The 27,472-nt window shown below is 34.6% G+C and overlaps 2 protein-coding genes across 3 annotated transcripts; both read left to right on the top strand.

Annotated features, from left to right (window-relative positions):
* Positions 1–656: 656 nt before the first annotated feature.
* LOC120335482 (leucine carboxyl methyltransferase 1-like) lies at positions 657–3,875 on the top strand. The gene has a single exon (XM_039402990.2). The coding sequence runs from the start codon at positions 2,475–2,477 to the stop codon at positions 3,420–3,422; it is 948 nt and encodes a 315-aa protein (XP_039258924.1). The 5' UTR covers positions 657–2,474; the 3' UTR covers positions 3,423–3,875.
* LOC120335480 (L-sorbose 1-dehydrogenase-like) lies at positions 3,854–27,455 on the top strand. Of its 2 annotated transcripts, XM_078109641.1 has the most exons (16): positions 3,854–3,984; positions 5,082–5,163; positions 17,380–17,526; positions 17,600–17,660; positions 17,798–17,945; positions 18,337–18,616; positions 19,080–19,206; positions 20,020–20,174; positions 20,650–20,720; positions 21,205–21,321; positions 21,685–21,782; positions 23,009–23,111; positions 23,579–23,771; positions 24,630–24,729; positions 25,140–25,256; positions 26,415–27,455. In XM_078109641.1, exons 3-16 carry the CDS (start codon positions 17,382–17,384, stop codon positions 26,548–26,550), a joined length of 1,851 nt encoding a protein of 616 aa, XP_077965767.1. In that variant the 5' UTR covers positions 3,854–3,984; positions 5,082–5,163; positions 17,380–17,381; the 3' UTR covers positions 26,551–27,455. The 2 variants fall into 2 exon arrangements, with proteins under 2 accessions (XP_077965767.1, XP_077965766.1); XM_078109640.1 differs by lacking the exons at positions 3,854–3,984; positions 5,082–5,163 and adding an exon at positions 14,599–15,556.
* Positions 27,456–27,472: the final 17 nt, after the last annotated feature.

Here is a 27,472-nt window from a genome sequence, read left to right on the forward strand (position 1 = left end):
AAACTCATTGTTCTTCTTCGACCAATCACAGTTCCATACCACTTTGATGTACATTCAGTATGCATTAGGAATGACGTTGACAAACTGCAACAACTGGCAAATCTGGCGAGCGTATTCCTAACGCTTGGCCCGTTGAGCCACACCGCCGCGTTTTTAAGCTGGGAAAATGCAATATTCTGACATTAATGCACCAGAAAAAGCATACGGTAAGCAAATGAAGCAGCACAGACACAGAAAAGGATTCTCATGTTTGTGTACTTGAGAATACTTTATCCCTTCCCCCAGGCCCCGTCAGTAAAAAGAGCACAGAAAAACTTTTAGAAACGAACGAACTAACTCAGTATATCGTAATTTTCCGTCTCTCAGTAGCTGTTGAAATGCTGTAACGTATAACTCCAAAATCGTTGTGCAATAAATAATGCTCTATATTACCAAGACTTCACTTTGAGAATCCCTCCACGCACAGGATGCCAGTAGATAGGCCTATTTATGTACAACAGGAGCGTGGGCGTATTCGCAACATATTTCTCAGACTTGGGGATTCCCCGGTTAGATGTGAGGGGAACTTTTTACGTTCATTTTGCCGATCACGTGGTAAGTGCGTGAAAAACTGTGCGTCGACGTTACGTCGTAGCTCTCGTTGTCAGGTACCGGTAAGTCTCAAAGCAGGAAGGGCCATTTGCTAAAAATTTTGTTCGTTGAATTGTAAATTAGTAAAATTTCCCTTTTTCAGTACACAACGGTCTGACGGTACTATCCGTACAATCTGACAATACAGAACTACCGGTACCGGTACACTTTTCATAACACAATGATTGCACATTTGATTATTCGGTCTGTGTTATTTTTCACATTTCATTTCAACTACTTGTTCAGGTTCCTTGCTGCATTGAGAGCTGCAGTCATTTTACAATTTAGGCAATTCTTAGCTCTTTTTACTCAGTAATTGATTTTATTTACTGGCCTTTTTCACTCCTGACTTACATCATGTCTCAGTCTCGATGATTGTATGTGTGTGCGTGCGTGCCTTAATTAGTTTTAATACTTTTGGGTAAGCGAACACGTACTATTACTTTCATCAATTCCCACTTCTCCCCTTCCCACCTAAAATCTGTACGCTTTAAACCTTACTTGAGGTTTCGTTTGCTTTCCCGATTCTATAATCAGTTTTATTTATTTTGTTTTTATCAATTATTTTATCGTCTATTTCTGATTATGGAGTCGAGATAAACTTACTAATTACAGTTTATATATTCCATCCTAATCCTATCCCGTGCAGTATGCAATTTTGCAATTGTAACCCTACCGTAACAAGCTTATACACAAAACCTTCTGACCTCATTTGTATTTCTACTGTGTTATCTTTCATTCCTCACCTATGATTGCATTTTGCCATTCTCGTCTTTACCATATTATTCTGATCTGAATTTATACAGCTGTAGCCATTGCTGCATTGAGGTTTTTTCTGCTGCCATAAAATATTAGCCCAAGCGCAGTTTCGCAGAAGCGGGAATAAAAGATTTGATATACTAATATATAGGGTTTCAAATTGATTTTAAAGTTTCAAATTTATTTTAAACTTTGAAATGAACAAATTTGACTTGAAAGTTCGAGTTGATATTGGAAATTCAATTTGGAAATAAGTTACAAGATAAAAAGAATAGATTTTAATATTTGCCGATTTGAATGACATATTAGAAAATTAAAAATGGGAATAAATAATTAGATGGTTAAGAGCTGGAGTCACTAGAATTTCTGGTAGCTCCAGCTCCATGTAATATGGTAAGCTTGGCTCCAGCTCCATTAGTTCCGGCTCCGCAGCCCTTTTTTCAATTACTGAATGAAAAGAAGTATTATGTATTCATGGATATCAGAAAAATTGCACGCTTCGATGAAGAGCTACCATATATTTCATTTAGATGCAGGAAATAATGTAATATAATATGACAATTGGCTCAGTGCCAACTGATTACTTTAAGATGAATGGACATATAATGATAACGAATGTCAAAACCAAAAATGGAAATAAAGGAAATTTTTTTTATCTGATCAAGCGATCAGATATCAATATTATCCAAGCACAGCAAATTACAGAATTACACCATTATCTAGGACCCAGTACTGCAGTATGTATTGTTTAATCTACATTCTACACTTCATGACTTGATACAGTAATATTAGTTATGCCTTGTTTACGGGAGTTAAATATATATGCCTATTCTGTGTGTCAAGAAACAATATTTTTTATTCACATGGGATGTATTTTTTCGGATTTCGAAATGAAATTCGTTGTGATTTTCATGTTATTATCTTTAGTTCCTTGGTTTCTGCAACCTGATGTAGCAAGCAGGTTTTGGTATAATATGTGACACAAACTTGTACCTTGTTTTCAAATATCAATTGCATTGTGTATAAAGGAGATACAAGGCCTAATTTTCATTTACATTAACAGTCTAAGCCAGTAGTATTATAATATGAGCAGCGATTCAGATCTTGCTACTCAAGCGACCTGTAATGATGCTTCAACGTGTAAAAGATACGCTGTTCAGAAAGGATATTGGAATGATCCATATATATCGCATATGGTAAAAAGTGTGGGATCTCGTAAACCTCCAGAGATAAACCGAGGATATTATGCGAGAGTAGAATCAGTGTGGATACTGATTAAAAAATTTATTCATGCTACTGAAAGAAAGTGCCAAATTGTTAGTTTAGGTGCCGGCTTGGACACTACGTTCTGGAGACTTTGTGGAGAAGAATTAAGTCCTATTCGATATATTGAACTCGACTTTCCTAATGTCACAATGCGTAAAGTTCAAACTATCAAATCGAAAACTTTATTAACACAAGCCTTTAACACATCAGAAAACGATACAAAGATTGAAACATCAAGCATTATTTCAAATAAATATTCCTTACTTCCTGCGGATTTGCGTGACATAGAACTTGTTGAAAAACAGCTAAAACTAGCTCAAATTGATTTTACTATACCTACTCTCTTTCTCACTGAGTGTGTTCTTGTGTACATGTCATCCAAAAATTCGAATGCTATCTTGAAATGGGTGACAACCAATTTTGAAAACTGTATGTTTGTCAATTACGAACAGGTCAATATGAACGATCGTTTTGGACATGTTATGATTGAAAACTTGAAATCTCGTGACTGTGACATCCCTGGTGTTGATGTATGTGAAAGCCTTGAATCTCAGCGAAAACGATTTCAAGAAAATGGCTGGGATCAAGTAAATTGTATTACTATGTGGTCTGTGTATTCTATTTTACCACAATCTGATGTTCAGAGAATGGAACGTCTTGAGTTCATGGATGAACAAGAACTTCTTGAACAGTTATTGACTCATTATTGCTTATGTTGGGCAACAAAGGCGGGTGAGAGTTTCAACTTGAAAGAAATTGAACTCTGATATTGAGAGTACTTGTATTTTATGGTCATGTTTAAAAAATATTGTCAAAGAAAATTAATTGACTTTGAAATCATGGATGTTTCATTTACATTCAAGCATTAATATGTTTATTTCACTTAAAGTGCACTAATCATAGATGACAACAATTTGATAATTTATGAATATATACCTGATTTAGGTAGAGTTGCCAACTTGACAAATTTGAACATAGTATAGATTCATAATATGTTTGCTACAACTTACAAGTACATTTGATTTCCCTTCACTTGTGTTCCATCATATGCTAACAAATAAACTGTGTTCCACTATTCCTGTGATATACTGTCAATTGATAATATGTGTGATATCATTTGATAATGTAAACCATTCACTTACGTGTATTGTATAGGATTATCATTAATGTATTACTATCTGTTTAATATATCTTCTTTTTCTTTGTATCGAAGCATTAAATGAATGACGTGGACTTAAGTGTTCTAGAGTGATGTGTTATTTTCACTGTTATATCAAAGTCAATCAAAGATGGATCCTGACTTATGATTTACAAATGAAGATTGAATTGGTACGTTAATTAGTTTGTAGGTATTTACTTCAAAGTTGTAATCAGTATTAATAATAAATGATAAAAAATTCTATACACATTGATCAACTTATAAAAATTTCATATTTAATTGGTGTTAAGTTTATTTTAAAAGAACGTGAGCAAAAAACAAATTACTCCTTGAGAGTCCTTACATAATTATGATACGAAACTGAATGTCTTTTAGGTAAAGCTAAGATCTGAAGCCCGACCCGACCCCAAATTCGGGCCGGGTCGGGCTTCTCCATTGCTGACTTTTTTTTTAATTAAATATATGTTTATGAAAAATATTTACTATAACTGTGTGTGGATACTAAACTAAAGAATACTTGTTATAACATAAATATTATTATTATTGCTCGTAAGAACTCCTAAATAAAATATGAAATTTTGGGTTTGCTTTGGGCTCGGGCCTGCAAATTCAGTTAATTAGTCGGGCTGAGTCGGGTTTAATACCCATGGGCCTGGGTCGGGCCGGGCTGGAATTTTTGGGCCCGATTTTACCTCCACATTTAAGGTACAATATGTTCCTTTGTGCGAGTTACTTGTGTTTGCATATGGTTATGTCCTATCATAAAATATAATTTATCCAGAGGTGTGGTTTCGTAAGTACGTTGACAAATACGGTACCAATTATAAGTGTAAACATTACTCAAATATTCTCATCAAACTCCCCCATGAAGAATTTCATGAAGTCTGACATTCAGAATCTTTGGTCATGCTTGGGAGTTATCTTATTTGAACAAAATTAGATTAGGCATATTTTAGAATAGTGTGTAGCGGTTTTATATTATATAGAAAAAATGCCTAATCGATTTTACCCTCTGGTGTCCTAATCAAATTTACATAATATCTCCGGCAAACTAAAATTAGTACATGCTTACGTTTACGTCATTGTTTGCTATTCTGTTATTGAGATAAAATGTTTACATAAAGTGAAAACTCCCGTTGTTGAGAGATCAGGATTTTCGCACCCCTTTTGAACAAACAAATACTCAACGCAACATTTATTGTCTTTTTTTATTTGTTGTAATAATTAGACATTTAATGCTGGGTAGTTATTCATATTTTTTTTTTAGATAATCATGTGCTGTTTTCGTGTGTGGAAAAATTTGTGGAACATCCCCTATATAACAGCTTACCAATATTCGTAATGAAATGGTAAGTGTATTAGTGTATTATTTCATTATTACCAACACATTTCTATGCTATAATTCTAGTAGTTTGAGTGGCTCATGGCTATTCTGTGACCTGTAAATTTGAATTAGTCACTTCTACATTTTGTTGAGTGTGTGTGACCTTTGTCTTAAGCCAATTAGCTCAAAAAAATTATTCTACTTGATAGCATTGAACTAATTGATTATGAGTCTGTGGGGGATATTTATGTAAGAAAGGATTGCAGGACCCCTAGCTGCCGTAAGGGTGTTTCACATTAACGCTGGTTGGTTGTCGTTTTCTTCACAACCAGGCGTGCATCAGAAACAACAGGTTAACTATTCCCATACAGGACATGGACTGGTTGATCCCATTTGTTGATTCATGATATTGGTGTGTTGCTCATATCATTTTATACATAAATTATTTATACTATGTCATCCAGATAAGGTTTGATATCAACAACAATCAAAATGATAATATGTGTGTGAGAATGAAATGTCAAATAGATGATTTTCAGATTCATTTATCAATCAGTGAGTGTTGAGAATTAGACTAGTTAGTATGAAGCAATTTCTTGAATTCAACAAAGTTTTTGGTATGACTTCCTTGCACTCTAGCTCAGTGTTCTTCAACTTTTTTACTGAAGTATACCTTTCACAACTTTGCATACCTTACAAATACTAATGTTTATTTAAGGCATGAATAAACATTAAATTTTAAGCACAGACTACAATATCATCATGCAATCTAATGGGCTAATGTCCACATGTTGTAAACGGTGTAAATTTGACTGACAGCCCTATCGTCAACAGGAATAATGTTCAAGTAACTCAAGCGTCGTGCATGCCCACGGCAACCAAAATCATTAACCCAGACACTGCCTGCATTATCTATATAATTTGTGATGTAACAATGTGCTAGAGTTGGTTCTTTGGGTAAATGACATTTTATATTTCATGTGTGCCGCATTTTGCATTGTTGTCTCCAATTGAATATTTTATAATTTATTATACTATAGTTTAGAACCCCTGACTTAGGCAAATACAGTGCCAAGCATCACAACAGCCAGAGCTGTGGTGTATCAGGGAAATTTGACAATCGACCCCTGATTCCGAGTTGGAAAAAAATTTGACTCCATCTTGGTCAAAAACTTTTTTACATTGGTTTCTGACCCTTAGAAGCTACTAACTCTAAGAAAAGCAAATCTCTGTTAAAAGTATTATTACCATTAAAGGTATGGGATTTCGAACTTCAGGAATTCAATATTTCGAACCTTGGCAATTTGAAAATAAGATTGCCACTTCAGAGAAAACATGCAAAACCCAGAATCTATAACCATGGCTAAAGTGTATTTAAACCACAAGATAGCGGTAGTGACTCAGGAGATATGATTGTATAAGCAATAACGAATTTGATGAAGCTCTCTATGTTTTTGTAAATGAAGTAGAAGTTTTTGTATATATAATACAACAGATTGACTGTCTACTCACATATGTCATCATTATCTGTGAAAATACACCACCTATATGATTGGCTGTACAAAGTGTACACCCGTAAATATATGGTACAACCCATGTTTTCATACTTTTTTGGTAAGTACTTTAATTTCGAAAAAAATGGTTACAATGGAACTTCCCCCGACTTTTGACCCCCGGGAAATTCTTCTCATACTTTACCGTTGTAAACTTTTCGGTGCTTATTTTGAGAATAGTTTGGAAATTTGGAATTTTTCATTATACCGCTACTGCTACACCGCGATTACGTTTTTTTTTTTTTTTTCAAGGTTAGGACTTAGGAGAGCCGACTTTTTTAGCGTATAATAATTTTTCTGCCATGTGAAATAGTCAATCCATGACATCTACGAGAATATACAATGTCTTTCTATATTAATTCAACTGTGTTCAACGTAACTCGCGGCGATGTCGACTTACCGCAAAATAACAGCATTGATAAATACCACGACAATCAGCGAAGATAAAATCTGAGAAAAACTTCCGGATAATATTTAGATTTGGTAGGTATTTTTTGCGATCTTGCCAATTCGTCATCGCCGTTCTCGAGATCCGCTATGAAATCCCAGAGTATGCGATTTAATTCAGTACACTGAAAATACACAAAGTATATTAGTATGTCGAAAATACTTCTGAAACAACCGCAGCAATTACGCCCCTCGTTCAAAGAGCCGACTTTTTCAACTGATAATAATCATTTTTTTTGCGCAATGTACCGTAATCAATCCGAATAAAGCATATTTATAATGTAGTGTTATTAGTTTAATTGTGTTCAATTTAACCCGCGGTTTCTTCGACTAAATAAAAGCATTACTCTGAAATACTGGGGCAATTTGCAAACATAAAAATGTGTGGCCGCCAGGTGCTTGATTATTATATTTTATGCGCGGCGGTGTGGCTCATCGTGCTCGCCACCACACCTCTCACACAAATGTTCAAAAAAGGGGGTTCGACTTATTCTAAACAATTAGTTGCTAAAAACACTAAATAGGTTTGAAGCCGTTATAAATAAATTGGTAGAGCTGGGCGAATCTTTTCATGTTCATAATTTAGTGGCAAAGATCATTTAACCTTACTATGATACCATACCGTTTTTTCCGAATTACGTCGAAACGCTTATCCTAAGATTTTCAGACCGCAGAAACGACTTGAAAAGGATAACTATATTTTTTGCGTTCGAGAAGAAGATATGAAGTAACCGTCAACTCCGCCACGCTTTCATGAAGTAGTGTAATTTACCGAATTTAATGGAGGTTTTATTAAGTTACACTGCAGCTGTGTTTGAACACCACGCGTCGACCACACCATATTACTGGCGTAGTTACAAATCCCTGGGGTGGGCAAAATCAAATGTTTCTATCCAGTCGCATATTTTTAACGAATTGTCGAATATCGGAAATTTTTAAATAATTTTACAAGACGCTTTCAGAACGCTAGACATTCTAAAGTTAATAATTTACGTTTCCGCTCGTCACAAGTACCAATTCTTGCGCAACTGCTGACGCCCAAGTTTTTTTTATTGCTTGCTATAATTCAGGATTTTAATCTGATTTTTATCTTTTGTGCGGGATTTGATATCACCCATCCCTGTGTGTAAATTAAACGTCCCATTTGTAAGATAACAGTTTTATAATTACTGACGCCTGAATGCGGATATTTATGAAGACGATAGTTGTCCATCTTATGTTACTTTTCTGTTGTGTCGGTGTTATTTTCGTATCACATGATAAATAAAAACTCTGCGAAGTCGTTATTCCGTGAATCCTGGATGTTATTTTGAGTTCAAATGATGATTAAATGAACCGGCAATAATAGCAATTCTTCTTGTCAAAATAATATTTCCTTGTTCAAATTCAAGAAAAACTTTACGAAATAACTTGTTATCTTGTTCGACATTCCTGAATTTGCGAAACGGTGTTGGTGCAGGTTATGCAAAACTAAGAATTGAATCGATACCCGAGTTTCGTGTCAGACCAAAACGGTCTAGGCTAGGTCACGTGGTACTGGATATCTGATAGTAAATGACATTCTATTATTTAAGTGATAGTGACACCGAAAAGTCATTGTAACGTACAATCTGCAACACGTCGCCATGTTTCTTGGTTTTTATCAAATTTCGCTTGTCCCCCAAAAGTTATGGCGAATGTCCACCTCTGCTTGTCCAAGCAACATTGTCAATCCAATTTCTATTTTAAACATGCAATTAATTGTACCAATTTGTGTACCTATGGATCGTTTTTATATTATGCTGTTGTTGTTGTTCATCTGATCAGTCATTCTTTTCTTCTTCTTCTTCTTGTGAAAAAATCGCTTTTCTTATTAACTACTAGACCAGGGGTGGGCAACATACGGCCCGCGACGAGCTTTTGTTCGGCCCGCTGACTGTATCCAACCATGGCTTTTCTTATGGCGGAGCCGCGTGGAATTAAGGCCTGAGATCTCGTAAAGTAAGGTAGTATACCAGGAAATTTATTGGTAAATATGTTTATACGGCCGTATTCATATACACTGTCGAAATAGATATTATATGCAGTATTCGGTCAAATTTATAATTGGCCACAGCCCACAAGTGCGAACATGTGCGTGACATCGTATATTAAATCCAAAGTGGGATATGCGACCAGAGGGTGGTTTCTGATCGATTTTTAAGGATTGTGGAAATGCCTGAATGACGTGCGATTGCATTTTGTTGATTAACCGATCTAATTCAGTGTGATCCGTAACGTTGGGCTCTGAGCATCTTCACGCCGTTATTTATCTTGCTTAATTTCCCGCTGCAAACTTACCGCATTTCAGAATTGCAAGCATTTTGTTCAAGAAGTTGTTTTTTTCCGTATTGTAAAATATATAAAATGAAACGAAAAATACCTTTAGTTTCCTTAGGCGGTTGACAGATTAAAAGCTCTTTTTCAGTTGATAAATTTGCCCTTGTGAACTATACCACATAGTCACTGAATTCCTGCACTATGCCTGCGATATACCTTTTATGACAGGGGTGTGCAACCTTCGAAGGATCGAAAACCTTTGAAACGCTTGTAATAATATTTGTATAATTTAGGTTAATTTAATGCATTGCTTGAAGAAGTAACTACCGAATATGGCGCACATATCCTAGCGCCACCGTAAACGTTTTGATTTGAAACATTGCAGCCCTGTGCGACACTTCAAAAAATTATCTGGCACGATTGTTTCCCGCGGGTTTATACAATGTGTTGCTAGCGAAATTCTGTGAGAAGACAATGATGCGATAAAAAATAAATATAAAATTTTGAATTTCATGTATGTGTGCTCATATGCTCTGAATTATAATCGAATTCAGTGAGAAACGCGTTTTTATAACATTGGGCATTTCGTAACATGATTTTGCTAGCTTGTTTTAGTAATATGACCGTGGCACTCAGATATTAATATAGGCTTTGTGAAAGAGAGAAAGATTAAAATTGCTCCCACGCACCAAATTAAATGATCTAAAACACCATTCAAGATTAAATGGGAACACTATTCAAAATTGGCGCTTCTTCGCGAGCCCTACAAATTTTCTAATCGAGCTGCAGTTTGCACATCCCTGTTTTAGGTTAAGGCGAAACTATCGTCGGGGACATATGCAGCTTTTACTCTGGTTATTATAAAATAAAAGATAATTAATGTAATGCATATTCAGTCAATTTTTAATGTACTAAAATATATAGTAGTTTTTTATATTTTATCCGAGACGTAGGGATTTTTCTTGAAAAATAAAAAAATAATAGGAGTGGCAGAGCGGAGTCAGTGTTGTGAGAACATATATATCGCGAGGATTTCAAGGCGAATAATATTTATTTTGAACCTCTTTTGAAAATCCTGGCTATGGCCTGATTAAGATAAAGTACGTTGAAGCAATTTATTAATTGTACCAATATAAATTTGGGTAGACTTTGGAATTTTATCGTAGATCTTGGGATTTTTTTAACAGTGATATCTTATAAATATAATCACAACTGGCTGTCAATACAGTTGAAACTCTGCCTACGAAATTAATTCGTTTCGGAAGCCCCTTCGCAAGTAAAATATTCTGTAAGTAAGGACGCAGTTTACATATAAATGCCATAATTGTTCTAAGCCTACACAAAACTCGGACGTAACATTTGTATAAATTATAATACTGGGTAAACCCGTAACAATTACATGTTAGAATTAAATTACCACATATTAAATAGAAAATGTGCACATAGGAAAAATAGTGAAATACCAAATAAAGACCGTGGCGTAGAGAGTGAGAGGGTGTCGGTCCGAGTTTTTATTATTATTTCATTTTAGTCACTAAACCCGTGGTTTTCAAAGTGGGCGTCGCGACGCCCAAGTGCGTCGTTTCAATTTTGCTAGGGCGTGGCGAAACCCTCCACCTTTTGCGAAATAGTACCAGTTTTGCGGTGCGTAGAATAAGTCTAAATATTTACTTCAGGATCGGAAACACTACCAACGGCTCGAAAATTCCGAAATGTTTAAATGTCCATAAAACATGTCACACAGACCATGTAAAAATACCCTCACACGCAGAAGTACATCGTGGATTGACTTCGAGTTCAGCTCAACGCGAAGAGATTTTGGAAAAATGGCGACGAGCCTCTGCAATCCACAAACGTGTCGATAAATTTCCTTCACTCCTGTCGTATTTGATAAACGCATTGCATTGAGCTTTGGTCAGATTGTAGGTCATGAATGACTACATCGATCTTACCTGTGATGGTGCAATAAAAAGAAAGTTTAATTCTGATAATTTAAAGAGGTTTTGGATTTCCTTGCATAAAGGTTATCCTTCCTTGGTTAAAAAAGCGTCGCGTACTCTCACCCCCTTTACGACTTCGTATCTATGTTAAGCAAGCTTAAGCTTAAGCTTAAGCGCAACTTAAGCAAATTTTTTAAAGGGCGTCGATATACAAAGAAGTTTGAGAACCACTGCACTATTGCTAAACCATTTGTTGATTAAGTTAAACGCAAATATTATTACCCGATCATTGTCATAATCAAATGGGTACTCCCGAAGTATGTGAACAAAGATGGCGGACACCGGAACTTAGTATGTGTACCAGGTCAGGGTTGGGCCATGATTTCAGGTATAAATACTACGGGAGTCACTTGACTAGTCCCGGAACTCATAATAGAACAAAAACGAGGACAATTTGGAATAAAATTGTGGCCTAACTCTAACCTGGTACACATACTACGTTCGGGTGTCCGCCTTCTTGGTGCACATACTTCTGGGGCGCCATCAAATAAGTGAACCCGATTCCATCCGTCAATGATGGAGAATTAAGACCGGAAATCGTGTTTTATTATTCGATTCAGTGCTGTTATAAATATTTCATGTCAGCAGTTATGATTTCATTTTTGATTGCCATCAACGACGTCGGGAAAACGATGAAACTCGCAATAGATACTAAATAATATTTAAGAGCTATTCCACACGCTCTAAATTAAACGGAAATGAAAACTTTCCCGTAATGTCCGGTCACTATCGAAATTGAGGATGAAAACGATTAATTGCGACACAATTTGCTTTTAGAATTATTGTCGAGGCGCACAAACTATCTCGACTAAATTTAAATATACGATAATATTTTCGTATATTATTCGTAAAATATTTTCGAACAAAAACATCCTCGACGTGTTATAAGCAATTCAAGTCAGCGCTAATTTAAATCTTTTCTTGTGGCTCTAATTTATTGCCGTGCGTACACGGCTGCCTTCGATTACATTTTCATCTTCTTCTCGAGAACGACGCTACTTAGAGACTTGAAATTTACATCACATGCAGATAATAAGTCCCCATCATAAATTGCAGACTTAATGCATGACTGATCACGGCTTCATGCTCCAGTGCACATAGCATAATTTTCAGTTTTTTTCGCATTTCTCAATTACTATTGAATATTAAGAACTTGGCATTTGAGGTCGGTTGGCTGCATTACGCGGGAAGCCTGTTAAAGCTGCAAGCAGCTCTAGTAGTAAAATGTTTTTAATCGGAACGTGGACCGCGGTGCTAGGAAATGTGCGCTTATAAACTCGGGAAAACGATATTCGAAGGTCGCGATATTTGAATCGGACATCCCCGATTTAAGCACTGCATTAAATTAATTTCAAATGATACTACACGCGGTATTCAAGTTTTCGACTTTCCGTATGTTGGTAATCTGGGAAGATCCGACTAGTTTACGAGTGGCGTAATTTGGCGAATGTTTCAGGGCCCATTACACGGAAATTTCCGAATTTTGATCTCCCCACCCCTTTGAAAATCTTGGCTGTGTCGCTAAAAGTGTGTATTGTAACGTGAGTCTGCGCGACCCTTTTTTATGACATTTTGTGCCGGGATAATATGCCAAATTTAGGTTAATCATGCTTAAGATAAGTATTTCGCAAGTCTTCATACACGGAAATTATAGGAGAATCCATCGTCTGAAAATCAGTCGATTCTTACTATTACCGATTTTTATTAAGATCCTCATTAGCTAAATCATTGAGCTGAAGTTACAAACTTTCCATTACTATCAAATATACCACGTATCGTGCTTCGAATCATTAGGATTTTACAAAGTATGGTTGTCACTTCACCCATAAATTCCTATGCATTCGCCGACAATAAATGCGTCGGAACAGAAGATCAGTCAAGCGTTTACTATCTGCAGCATAACAATGGTAAGACAATGGTCATTTTGATCGTACTACTTCTTTTATCAATACCTTTCCATCTAAAATCTGTACGTTTCAAACCTTACTCTAGGTTTTGTTCGCTTTCCCGATTCTATAATCAGTAACTTTTACTATTGTTTTTATCTATTTTTTTTATCGTCTATTGCTGATTATGGAGTCGAAATAAACTTATACTATTAAAACTTATATTATCAATGGTTAAACAAACACTATAAGGTAAAAGCAGAGTGCGTTGCAAACATTCCCCGCTACTGGTATAAATAAATTTTAGAAATCAGATTTTATATTGAGTTTTATTAACCATGGAATATCCCAAGAAACGTAAAGTTGACTGAGAGTGTTGAGCATTTAATATAGATTGGCTACCGAAGTTATTTTTGTAATAATCCGGCCCGCCGAGTACTTCATTTTTCCACATCTGGCCCACCGACTAGAGAAGTTGCCCACCACTGTGCTAGACCAATTGCTTTGAAATCTCCCGCGGTTAAAAATTGTATTTGTCGCCAGAAAGTTATTACTTTTATGTAATTCAAATATTTCTGTGGGCTCCCTGGCATTCGTTTTCTATGTTTGATGATGTCATTAAAATTAACCATTGCGCACCTTGTGATGGTGAAGACTGCGATACAGATAGTCTACTGGGAAATATTCCATACCTTTCTACCTCGTTTCAACCTCTTGTGTCCATATATTTGAGCATTTCTCTCTTTTATTAAAATTATCATTTTTGGGGTGGATCCATATTTTTTATCTGTTTCTATTTTCAACGCATTTTGCAGGGGAAATAATATCAAATTTTGTTATCAAAATCGATAAAACACTCTTTTTAACATAATATTGGTTACTTTCCTAGATAAATTCCAGTTACTTTTACCGGATTTTTTATTCTTTACAACATGATACTTATCGGCAACGTACGGTAACTGTCAACATATATAATATGTAATAACGGTATTCCCGCCACATATTATATAAAATATCTATTAAAATATTTATCTAGTAAATATTTATCGAGGTATTATCTATGGCCTAATATTATGTTCACCGGCTTAGTTTGCATAGTTGCATAATCGTTGTATCGTTACAAATATTGTGTAACATGTTAAAGTGAGATCATCTGACCAAGTTCACATACCTGATATGAATTTATATGCAGTATATATGTAGGGTGGGAGTTGATGTGCGGTTGATGAATTGACAAGGATTATGCATTATTTTGTGATATTATATGCAGATATAGTCGTGGACATTATTCTTATTACATTACTCTATCCAGTTCAGATCTGTTGTTCTTTATTTGTCTGAGTGTTGTTTAGTATAGAGAAGCTGTAAATTATGTAATAAGTAAATTTTTATAGTAATTGTATGAGTTTGCTTATTCTGAATGAACATTATTTTCATGCTCAGAATTATGGATGTTATTGACAAGAGTTTGCTATAGTTCAACTTCTATTACCATATATATGTTGAAGTTGAAGTCAACTTACTTGTAGGATTTCACTTTTTACCATATCATGCAGGAAGGGAGATAGCTCATTTTATATGGTAGTAGCATCCGCCAGGTAGTATTTACAGATTGTCAAAATTTGTAAGTAGTATTCATATCCAGTTTAAGCTATTTGTAGTTGAGTGTTGACGCAGGGATGATATTCAATTCGAATTTAATATTGAAATATATTCGGAATATCACGACCTTCGAATATCGTGTTTAGTGATAATAAGAATATCGAATATTGCGCACAAAGTTTTTCGTGTACGCCGCGGCAATAAATCTTAGCCGACGTAAAAGGATTAAAATCAGCGCCGACTTGAAGTATTTATAACACGTCAGGACGTTTTTGATTTGAAAATATTTTTAAAATCATTATTGTACATTTATTCATCATAATCGAGATAGTCTTCGCAGCCGGCCGCGGCAATAAACTTACCGGAAAAATTGTTAATTTGTTTGTAATTATATGTTTTTCATGGTTTGTTCTGATCAGGGCAGAGCATGACGGGAAAATTTTTGATTTTTTTTTCAATTTACAACGTCACGATTAAATATTATTTAGTATCAATTACGGATGTTATCGTTATCCTGGTGTCGTTGATGATAATATTGTTCAATTTAAGTTGGCGGGATTAATTTATGCCCAAAGATAAAAGCTTTACAAACGAACAAGAAATATTTAACTTATTTAGAGACTTGCAACTAAGTATGTGAGTTTGGAATGTTTCATTTTTGAATTGAACTTCGAATTGAATGTTTCCGAATCGGATTCTATTTAGCATAACATCATATTATCGCTAACTTTCTTTAAATTTGGAAAAACTATAGTATAAATTGTAATAAAATAACGATAATGAACTTCATAAAAAATGAATTAGGTTAGTAGAAAAACACATCGTATTGATGCATCAACTACCTATTATATTAGGTATGAAAAAAATAATTTCTGAATAGAGGTCCACTCAGTTTCATATTTACTTATTATCGTACAGTGCATACTGCTGTGAGCAGTTTTTAAAAAAAAAAATGCGATTCTGTAGGACAGAATTCAGAAATATGCTTAGAGTGGGCACTTGCAAAGCCAACTTTGGGTTGCTAAAACTTAGCGAGTTGATCAGATGGCCTGGCCCTTTGCTTCACTATAATTGTACGTTTTAGCCCATTGCGATAAACAGAGCCACCCACCTTGGCAATAGTATTTAGATCAGGGGTGGCCAACCTATGGCGCATGCGCCAAACGTGACGCATTGCATGATTAGAGGTGGCGCATTGCATCTTTAACCCTTTTCATGCCAAAATTGTTAATTGCACTTGGCATCTCCACGCCAAGCCGTTTTTTGCGATTTACATTGTGACTTTTGATTGTACCTAAAATCTATCCTCCTTACTCCACGTCGCCCACTTACGGCTTGTTGGAATTAGAAACAACAGGCGATTATCGACGTTAGCTTTTGGACGGACTTTATGACATTCATTGTAGACTTTTAGCAAAAATTAGTAAAATTTACTATTTTTAGTTGATGTTACTAGCCATCTCAATGATCTAAATTTGAGACTGCAAGGCAAAAGCAAACTATTTCCAAGCTTAGTAAATGACATTATCGCATTCAAGATGAAGTTGAAACTTTTCATTTCCCAGTTGGAAAAAGAGGATTTGTCCCAATTTCCTCAGATAAAAGAACATCGTGAATGTGCTGCTGGTAATGGCAATTTGGCAATATACACAGAAAAAATCAAGTTATTGCAAGAGTCATTTGAAAGCCGTTTTCATGATATTTCAAAAGAAGAAGACTCTATACTTGCTTTTATAAACCCATTTTCACTTAGTGAACTAACCATAATGAAGATGCCAAGCAATATACAATTGGAACTAATTGACTTGAAAACTCATCCATCATTGAAAATTAAATTTGATGAGCTTTCTTCAGTCCCAAGTGCATCTGACATGATCAAGTTCTGGCAATCGTTACCCCGTGAAAATTTTCCAGAACTGAGAAAATTTGCCCAGGGTTTTATATGTCGTTTCGGAACGACATATAGATGTGAACAAACATTTTCTGCCATGAAACTAATTAAAAGCGAGGTCAAGACTTACAGATTTAAAATTTGATGAATGCACTGCTCCTCTCAGTAACAAACTTAACTCCAAGAATAAAAAAACTGGCGAAAGTAAAACAGCAGCAAAAGTCTCATAAAGGCGGTACTTGAAAATAAAATTGATCAGTTTTATTTATTATACTTCCTTGCTTAATTTCTATTCATGTGAAGTTGTAAATTGTAAAAACTACATATACGTGTGTATATATGTGTGTGTATTATAAATTTATATAATTTCAACAAGAAGCGGACATTAGGCGTGGGAATACAAGAGATTTACGGCGCATCTGAAACATTATGTTTAAAACGTGGCGCATGGTATGTGAAAGGTTGGCCACCCCTGATTTAGATGGTGTTAAGTGAAAGCATAGATGGCAAGTATATACACTGAAATGCTTGATAAATATATAGAGATATATAATTTTTTTATAGGAATGATTTTCAGTGATGTTGAAAAAATGACAATACTGCAATCATCAATTTTAATTTTAATTTCATCATTCGTTTCTTTCCAATTATATTCAAGATATATCAGCATCACCATTGAATTACCAGATGAAGAATATGATTTCATAATTGGTATGTGGTAGAATTTTGATAATCTCAGTACATTTTTTACAATTTTCTATTCTGCTTGAAATTTTTTTTATAGTTGGCGGAGGAACAACGGGCAATGTTGTTGCAAGCCGTTTGAGTGAAGAGACTTCATTCAAGTGAGTTTATCTGACTTACAATTTCATTGAAATCATTGTCATTTTGGGCACATTGTCCCAGGGTAATGACCATTGGTTGTTCCTGTTTTACGTATAAGATATTGGAATTTGTAAACACACTGTAATTTGGTTTTTAGAGTCCTGATCCTTGAAGCTGGATCTGAAGATGGATTTGATCCTCGTTTGAATATTCCAATATTTTCTCCTTTTAACACAAGATCGCAGAATGATTGGGGTTATGAATCTGAAAGTCAACCAGGAATTTTCTACTTGAAAAATAATAATGTATTATTTTGCATCTAAGCTTTGGTGGCCTTTATCTAAATTGAACATGGTTAGGAATTTCAGATCACAATACTTTCAATTAGAACATATGACAGTTTTCTGATGTTACTATGACAGAATCATCATCAATACATCCAGTTATATGTTCACTCTTGGGGTTTTGTTGAGGAATTTCTATCCAGTTTGTCCAGATCTGTGAGGATAGGATTTCCTAATGGAGATGAGAGCCGTTAAAATGGTTTAATCATATTGCGAACCATGGCCTCTTGTCTGTTGATCAGTCTACGTGAGCTATAGGAATAGTTAATCAGTTAGACAGATCAGATCAGACATTATAGCAATTGGTGTATTACACTTTTTTATAGCATAATGCAGAAACTTTATTTAACAGGTGGAATTATTAACAAGAGGTAAAACTCTGGGAGGCAGCAGTGCTGCCAATTTTCAATATTACATGAGAGGAAGTCCATCAGATTATGATTCCTGGGAGTCAGAAGGAAATGTTGGATGGGGATTTGAAAGTGTTTTGAAGTATTTTATCAAATCCGAAAGATCGGATCATGTCTTTCCTGTTGATAAAGAATTTCATGGCAAGGATGGACCTCTGCATATAAAACATCATGAAAAAATTCCACTGACTGATGTATTTCTCAATGCAACAAAAGAAATTGGTAATTGTATAAATGATTTAGTCTGAAACTGTGGTTTTCAACCTTTCTGGTGTAGCGGAACCACAAAGAAACATACCAAGGGCCCAATGAACCCCCATGCAATAGTCTAATTGTCTTTTATTGTCTGATTTGTATATCTATAAATAAATATGAAAACGCTTATCTAATTCTAGAAAAACAAAATGCTCTTTATATTGTAGCAAGTTTAATAGTAGTGACAATATATAATATACACACGGTAGATATAATTTACATTGTATTAATATAGTCAGATTTGTACAAAAACTTGCAGAATTCCTGGACTGTACAGACTGATAGAACCCTGGTGTGTTGCGAAACTACAGTTCAAAACCACCTGTCTTGAATTTTAATTCTCTTCTGTTCAAGCCAGAGTGGTACAGAAGCATACCTATTTACACAAATCACACCCTCTTTTTAAGTATCCATTATAACACATTTTAAGGTCTGAAACATATCTCTGATCACAATGGTAAAGATATTATTGGTGCTGCACTAATGCAAACTTCAGTGAAAAATGGAATTCGACAAAGTTCTTCAACAGCTTATTTACGTCATTTTGCTAAACAGAGGTAATTGATGGTTAATTTTCTGCCCAGATATTATATTGAACTTTGTATATACAGTATATGAAATTTTTGTAAGTTTTCTGGCAAACCCTTTTGCTATTTTTCTACCAATTTTCTCACTTTTGTTCAATAAATTTTTTTTGAAAAAATATAAAGTTTGTTCCTTTTTATTGCTCAAATTGTATTGTCAGTATATTGGAGGGAATTACTTCATTTTAGCTGCTTTTCCAAAAGTACAGACCTCAAACTTCCATGATCCACATTCCCCTTTCAAGGACTCTCAACACTGGCCCCCTGCTCTTCCATAAAAAGAATAGATTTGCTTTTAACATGTTTCCATTGCCAAACAAACAAAAGTAAAAAAATTGAAAATGCAAATTACAGTCAAAGAATTGAACAAATCTCAGGTTACTTCAAGTAATTGTAGTCGCTTCCTTGTGGCTTCCAAGGACCCAGTTTGAGAAACTGTGGTGTGAATTTTGGTATTTCTCCAAGTCATATGTCAACCTCCATCTACTGATATATTTATATAATAATCGTAAACCTAAATGCAGCTTTTAGTGATTCAGTTGTCTATTGCAACTCTTCGATTAATACTTTTTCTATTTTTTATTGAAGGGTTTTGACCCTGATCAGACATGTATGAAAAAATAATAATTGCAATTATAAGACATGTCTTAGAAATAACAATTTGTAGTGAAATAAGTAGTGTATGGCAGGCTGCATGGTTAGTGTAATATAGGCTGCATTACCATTCAAACTAGATTCTGTATATGTGTGCACTATCACTCAAAGAGTCACTGCTTTGCTAATCAGGAAAGATCGTCTTCACATTGTAGCTGATGCCCACGTTACACAAATTTTAATCAAAGAGAGAAAAGATGGAATTAAATCTGCTACAGGAGTTGAATTTATTAAGAATGGAAAAACAATTTCTGTGAATGCTAAAAAAGAAGTAATATTGAGTGCGGGTATGAAAAGTAGTCATACTCTGTTTGACGAACCTCATAAAAAGATGCAACTTTTATAACCAATCGGTTTTGTTTTTGGAAAAACTTTTTATGGGATTGAATTCTTATGAATCAGAATAATTTAATTAATTGTATTATAAGCATGTCCAAAACATATTGAATATTCGAATACGTTCAAAATTCATTTTGATATAGTAATTTTTTGAATTCAGAAATAATTTTGAACAATACTAGCAAATTAGGTATTTTGAGCTGTCAGACAAGCAGATCAAAACACATGATATCTTAACTGGTAACAAACCCCACAGAGAACACAATACACTTTATATTTATGCTGTTTTAAATATGATCAACCCAAATTTAGAATGAATTCGATATTGGGTTTTTGAAAATATGTTCTCAGAATGTTTTCGGAATATTGAAAAAATATTTGGTTTGGGCCATCCTTGATTGGATGTATTATTATACATTTTAGGAGTTTATGGAACACCTCATATTTTGATGTTGTCTGGAATAGGACCAGCTTATCATTTGCAAGAGCATGGAGTAAGATGTTTTTCTTATATGACTGGATACTATTGAGGGCATCGTCTGCAGGTTTGAATCCTGGGGGAGGTAGTCACTCTGTCGGTTATGCCTGCCTCCACCATCTAAAACAAGTAACTGGTTAACTATCCCCAAACTCAACATGGACTGGTAACTGTACGAGAGGCCATGGTTTGCCATATGATCAGCTTTTCTTTTTTTATAAAATTCTTGTCCATACCTTCTCATTTACCAGTATTATTCGTTTCTGCTGCTCTGCGTGCTAAAAGTTAAATGTAGCTTAATAATTTGTCATTTATCAGTTGATTCTTAGTCAAATAACCGCACTGTTTGCAAATTGTAAGTTAGTGAGAGCACACAGGCATGGCATACTCGCCTTAGATAAAATGTACACGTGGGCCAACAACAAATAATTGGAATGAGTGGGTCACTGCTGCCTTGTCTTAAGCAAAATCTTTATTGGAAATTGTTTTAATTCATTAAGATCAATGTTATTAAAGATCTTCATGGAGTTGGTTCAAATTATCAGGATCATATTGCTCGACCACTGTATTTTTATGCAAGGAACTTATCATTTGGTGACACTTCAGGAAATGAAGAAGTAAGAAATGATCTAAAAGCCTAAAACTCAATGTTTTTGATACAAAATGATTAGGAGGCATCTTTGCAGAAAATAATTTCAGTGGCTCTATTAAGCCATATAAACAGCAATCAGTACATTGCACACAGTATCACTCACTCACAGTACACACTCGTGCTCAAACCACTGGGATATCACACCTAATATTTGCCCCTCTTACATGGTGGACATTCAAGCTACAAAACATGAATAGCTTCGCTGACATGTTGTTCATACTTAATTTGGCTGTTTTAGCCTTATTTCAGCAACCTATCTATTAAATCAATATTTGATATTTTGATGCCACACCTTAGAGGATTTGATTATTGTGTATCTTATTTAAAGATCTTTTCAAGTATTCCTGGATGGATATGGAAAGGCACTGGACCATTGGGAAATATAGGGGGTGCATTGGCAAATTTTAAAGTCAAAGATAGCAAAAGGTACATTTTTTTGCTGTTTTATTTGATAGTGAACTAATTATATTAAAATCATAAGTTTTGTGAATGAAAACATTTTGAAAGAAAGTTTCATACCTACATTTGCTGGAAAATTTCATCGTCATCGGTGTTAACCACTGAGTTATCAGGCACTAATGTCTTTTATTAGTAGGAATGGGCCAAGATTTCGATTTGAACTCAGATTGGAGATTGGACGCATTTTTAAGACTCAGTGGCGGCGATATCAAGTTTACCTCAATTTCACTATATAGTCTATAATTTGTTCTGTTTTTACTCATTTTGCACATGTTTTTGTCTATAAAGGTACAGTACGGACAATATCTAGCTAAATGATATGATCTCATTTCTAAAAACATACATACGTAGGTAATGTATCACAGATTCACAGGATCTTATTACAAAAAATTTCACCTTTTTTGACACTAATGACCACAACAGAAAACCGCACCAACATATAGAAATTTATTTCTATTATAATACATGTACTCTCCAGTGCTATTCTTTTCATTACATGAACCGAAAATATGTGTTGCGCAATGTATTCATGTTTTGGTTCGCATAAAAATAAAACATGCTCTACCCTGATTAATTACTGATACAAGGAATAAATAGCCTGTTTATATTGAATTGTTCTTCCACAAATTATGAAGGAGATCAACTCGGGGGTCACTTTATTTTTATCAGGAGTTTATTACATGCACAGGTTTTCTCATATTGGCATGGCAAGAATTTTTGAAACATTTCACTTTCATCCAGTTTGACCTAAATTATGATTCCATGCAAACTGGCAAATTGTACAGAGAACTAATTATATTTTTTTGGTTATCTAGACTCCTAGAGTCTTAAAAAACATTTTCTTTGCATCTCATTCATTGGACATGAAGTGGACCTATTCAAATTCCCAGTATTTAAATAAAGGCAAAGTCACTCTTTACCTGTTTTTCCAGTTTTCCTCACATGTGACCACTTTTGAATTGCTTGTCCACCGATCTTTTCAGCAAACTCTATTTTCAGGCCTCCCCATACAAGCACCGATACCCACCCATTGTGTCCATGTCTTTGAGCATTGCTCTCTGTGTTAAATGAATGGATTTAAAAATCGAACAAATATGAGCAGTGACCACTATAAGTTTTATGAATAAATATCTTTGTGTTTTGATTCAATGACAAATTTAAAACAAATTTTTTCGTTTTCTGATTGATTTCAGTGATGTGGATGATACACCAGATATTCAAGCTATTTTTATTCCAATAAAATCGGAACCATTCTTCTTTGATTTGATGATTTCAAACTGGAACTACAAACAAGATGTGAGCACTGCAAAACTATTTAAATGATTGATTTACATTTCTGGTTTGAGGGTGAAGAATATATATCATGACGTTAGCTACCCAATCAAGCTCGATGACACGAGAGCAGAATAGCTGTACCCTGCACTGCAAACTAATTCTCTCTTGCGACATCTCAAAATCAAGCATAACCATTTCATCCTGGAATCTTTTTTACTATCTTATCAGGATCTCATTTCTATTTATCTTATTTCTCATTCTTAAATATAATCTCTGTTTACAGGCTGGGTCAAATTTAGCTCCAATTTTAGTAAATTGACTATTCTCAAACCACATCTGAACTTGCAACTAGTCGACATGCTGTGGTTTACTGTGTGATTTGGGCATTTGCATTGGTTTTTCTCTACCCCTAATAAATATGAAAACTCGATCCTATTTTCTCATTTGATTAAGCCTGCTATTGTATGTTCAAATTCTTTCATATTCAGGTATTCAAACATGAATATGAAAGGGCAAAACAGGAAAGAAATAGTGTTTTATTTTCCTACATGGTTGAAGCTATCCTTCTTCATCCAAAAAGTAGAGGTAATGTCAGGTTGAAATCTTCAAATCCACTTGACAAACCAAGGATCGATCCGAAAGTATTTTCACATCCAGATGATTTAATCACATTGGCGGAAGGTGGGTTCCAAATAGACAATTCCCAAATGTTGCCAAGGTTTGTTGTTATTGAAGAACTTGATCAAAGCAAGGTTATGCATCCCACACTGGGAAATGGTGGGGATTGATCTCCGAGTGAATTTACAGGCGACTACTAAAATGCCAAATGCTTGGTGTGGTGCATTGTGCTCAACAATGGAAATACGCTCACCACCGCACCTCTGATGTCCCTGCGTGGGTTCGCAGGTTCGAGAGGATTGCTGGACTCCTCTCGGCCAGAGGGGGTTTCACTTAATCACTGGTTGGTTACTCCGCCATCAAGTCCATGCTTCTGAAAACAAACAGCTGTCCAACTTATCTTATGCCCAACATGGACTGGTACCTAGACGAGAGGCGGTGGTTTGCCATATAATTAAGCCGGCTTTCCTCTTCCCCCGGATAAATACGTGAGTCCTATCCTAGCTACTGATACTGAGAGGAATTTTAGTGTAGAATTTCACTCCAGTAAATACTGAATGACTTGAAACTTAAACTAGTTCATGTGAATACGATGAGGAAAGCTGCTATGAGGTAGTGATTTTTACACACAGTAACTGAAGTCCAAAAAAAATACTTTGGTCTGAAACCTTGAAAGAATTTTGTCTAGTGGGTACACGACTCAAAACGAGTGAAGAGTTCACTGCCAGTTTGATAGCTGAATACTATTTTGCGGAAACAAGTTCCAAAAGTTCTGATCAAAACAATTCATTATATTATCTGTAAAATAAACACAGCGATGCGTATGGGTTCATAATGTAGCATTTCTATTCTGAACACTGTTGCTATATCATTCTATGTAATATTAGAACACTTTTTATCATGTGTCTTTTACTATCCTAGGGGTGAAGTGGATAATGAACTTGACTTCAACTAAAGCATTTGCTAATGTAGAAGCAGAATTTGTTCCAATGCATACAGAATGTGATGATAAAATACATGGGTGAAATACTTTGTGTTGTTGTCATTTTTATTCTGTGTGCTTTTTTTGGGGATTTAGATTTCATCCGAACGTAAATCCTATGCCAACAGGTTTCGAATTCGTTATTCTGTTTGTATAATTTGATTTATTATTTTGCAGAATGTAATGAAATTTAAAATAAAGATCTTAATCTCTTTTTGTGAATACTTATTTCAACTTTGAAATCATTTTGGCATAAGTTTATTTCGTTGAAATTCTTGAATTCTTGAAACTTTTCATTCTTCCCCCTATTTAAAACTTGTTATAAAGGCTTTTTTCTTGTTTCTTCAACTGCATTTACCATAACCTTTATATATCTAAGTAAAAGTAACTTCTAGAACTTTATTTCAACTGCAAACATTTGTTTAATCTTCATATTACATTTTATTCAGTTCAGACGAATATTATAAATGTATTTCAACTGGTGAGGCCTCATTATTTCATGGCTGTTGTACTGCTAAGATGGGAAGCTTTGATGACTCAGATGCTGTAGTTGATTCTCAATTAAGGTATCTACTGAAGTGTCATTTCATTTTACAGTTTGCAAGGAGTAAAATGTTTTTATTTAGTCGAATAGTACTATTATGTTGTTGGTATGACAGGGGTATAATTTTTTCAAATATAAAAATAGATAGGGTACCCCTGGATAGGGTACCGGAACATAGTATGTGTACCTGGTCAGGGTTAGGCCATAATTTTATTTCAATTTTCCATATTTTTGTTCTATTACGATTTCGGAGACTAGCCAAGTGACTCCCGTAGTATTTGTATCTGAAATTATGGCCTAACCCTAACCTGGTATACATGCTATGTTCTGGTGTCCGCCATCTTGGTTCACATACTTCGGGAGTACCATAGATAGTTGTAATATTAGCATTCAAGTATGATTATTTGGAGGGGTAAAAACTGGTTGATGTACCTCCATGCTATATGCTCTTGTCTTCAAGTTCAATTTGGTTGGGACCCGATATTCCTATTGATAAGACTTCAGAACCATGACATGATTCAAATATTCCAACACATTTTGCCAATATAGGCTATATACAGCATATTTGATTTCGAATATTTTCATTTAAAAAATTGGTATTTTGAGAATTCACATAATGTGACAATCAATATTTATAATGTAAAATGAATGTTGAATATTGTAGTTGTGGAACATGTTCTATGAACTTCTATATAATATTATAAACAGTTACATTCATATTCATAATTGTACTTTATTCAAAGAATCACGCAAAGTCATGTCAAACTGGAATACAGTCTTAACTTTTTTACATTCTCACTTGACTCTATAGTATAAGTTTGGCAGTCATATGAAGTAAATCAATATTTGGCAACATACATATTTTTTCAATATAACCTTATTCAGTCTTTTTGATCTGTACAAGGCTATGCAGAAGCAGTCATTGATATTTGATGATATGTAAAGAGATACTATTTTCTGGAATCTTTCCGGTAGGGCATTTCCTACCTAATAAACTCTGGGTGAAATGGTAGACATGTTTTTATGCAGTTATCTCTCTTCTAAGTTGATCTACGCAGCTAATTGAATAACTCATAATAGATTGAATCAATTTACGAAAAAAAAATCAATAAATGCCTCAATATATTTATGTTTTCAGTAACTACAATCTTTTATTTATTTATTTTTTTATGTGTATCAGAGTATTTGGTGTCAAGCACTTAAGGATAGCTGATTCCTCTATTATGCCCCATCAAATATCTGCTGGACCACAAGCAACATGTTTTATGATTGGGGAGAAAGCTGCTGAATTAATCAAGGAAACACATTTGAAATAATAGTTTCATCTGCTGCTTCTAGAATGCAACATCACGCCCCATCAAATAAATATCTGCTGGACTGTTATCTGCTTTTTGGGGAGTGGACAAATTTTAAATCAAAACTTGTTTTTGGGGAAATATATTTGGTTGTTATTTACTCATATTTATAATCTTTTGAAAGAATTATTCCAAGCATCATTATTCAGTATTTTTATTCCACTGTCTGTACATCAACATTAACAACAAATTATTGTCAATATATAATGTTCTTCATTGAAAAAAATTTGACGTTTTTAAAATAAATTTTTGGCATATTTCGAATATCATTTTAGTTGATTTTAAATATTGCTTGTAATGTGATATTTCCATAATTTTTGCACTAAAAAAAGAATGAGAAGCTGGCAGGCATATTTTATAGTGCTTCTAGTTTTCAGCACATGTGTTTATGTTTTAAGTTTATTTTTGGTAGATTTGGAATAATCTGTCAGTAAAAATTTTGTGTTGTTTTACATTTCATTACATCTAATATCCATACAGAAGCATTTTGCCACTAGAAAAAAACAAGAGTCCCCCTTATAATGGTTTGTGGCGAAGGTACGCATTGCGGTGTTTGCTTGTCACTTCTACAACACGAATCTTTTCGCTTATAGTTGAGGCAATCATGCTTAGAGTAAAATTGTGTTGTTTTATATTTGCTGCAACATTAGGGCATCGAATATAGAGGATACCATGGTATTGATCCATTAATCGATAATTGCTTGTTGTTTTGACGCGATGACATGGAACGTCTGTTACAATATGCACACGTATGACATGGAACATCTGTGTGCCTAAAACTAACATATGAATTAAAATATTGTAGTAATGATTGATATTTAACTTGATTATTCTTGCATATAACATGCTACCATTGCTTTTCTCAGTGCTTTTTCTATGATTT

Source organism: Styela clava, chromosome 2 (assembly GCF_964204865.1).
Source record: "Styela clava chromosome 2, kaStyClav1.hap1.2, whole genome shotgun sequence".
Lineage (NCBI taxonomy): Eukaryota > Metazoa > Chordata > Ascidiacea > Stolidobranchia > Styelidae > Styela > Styela clava.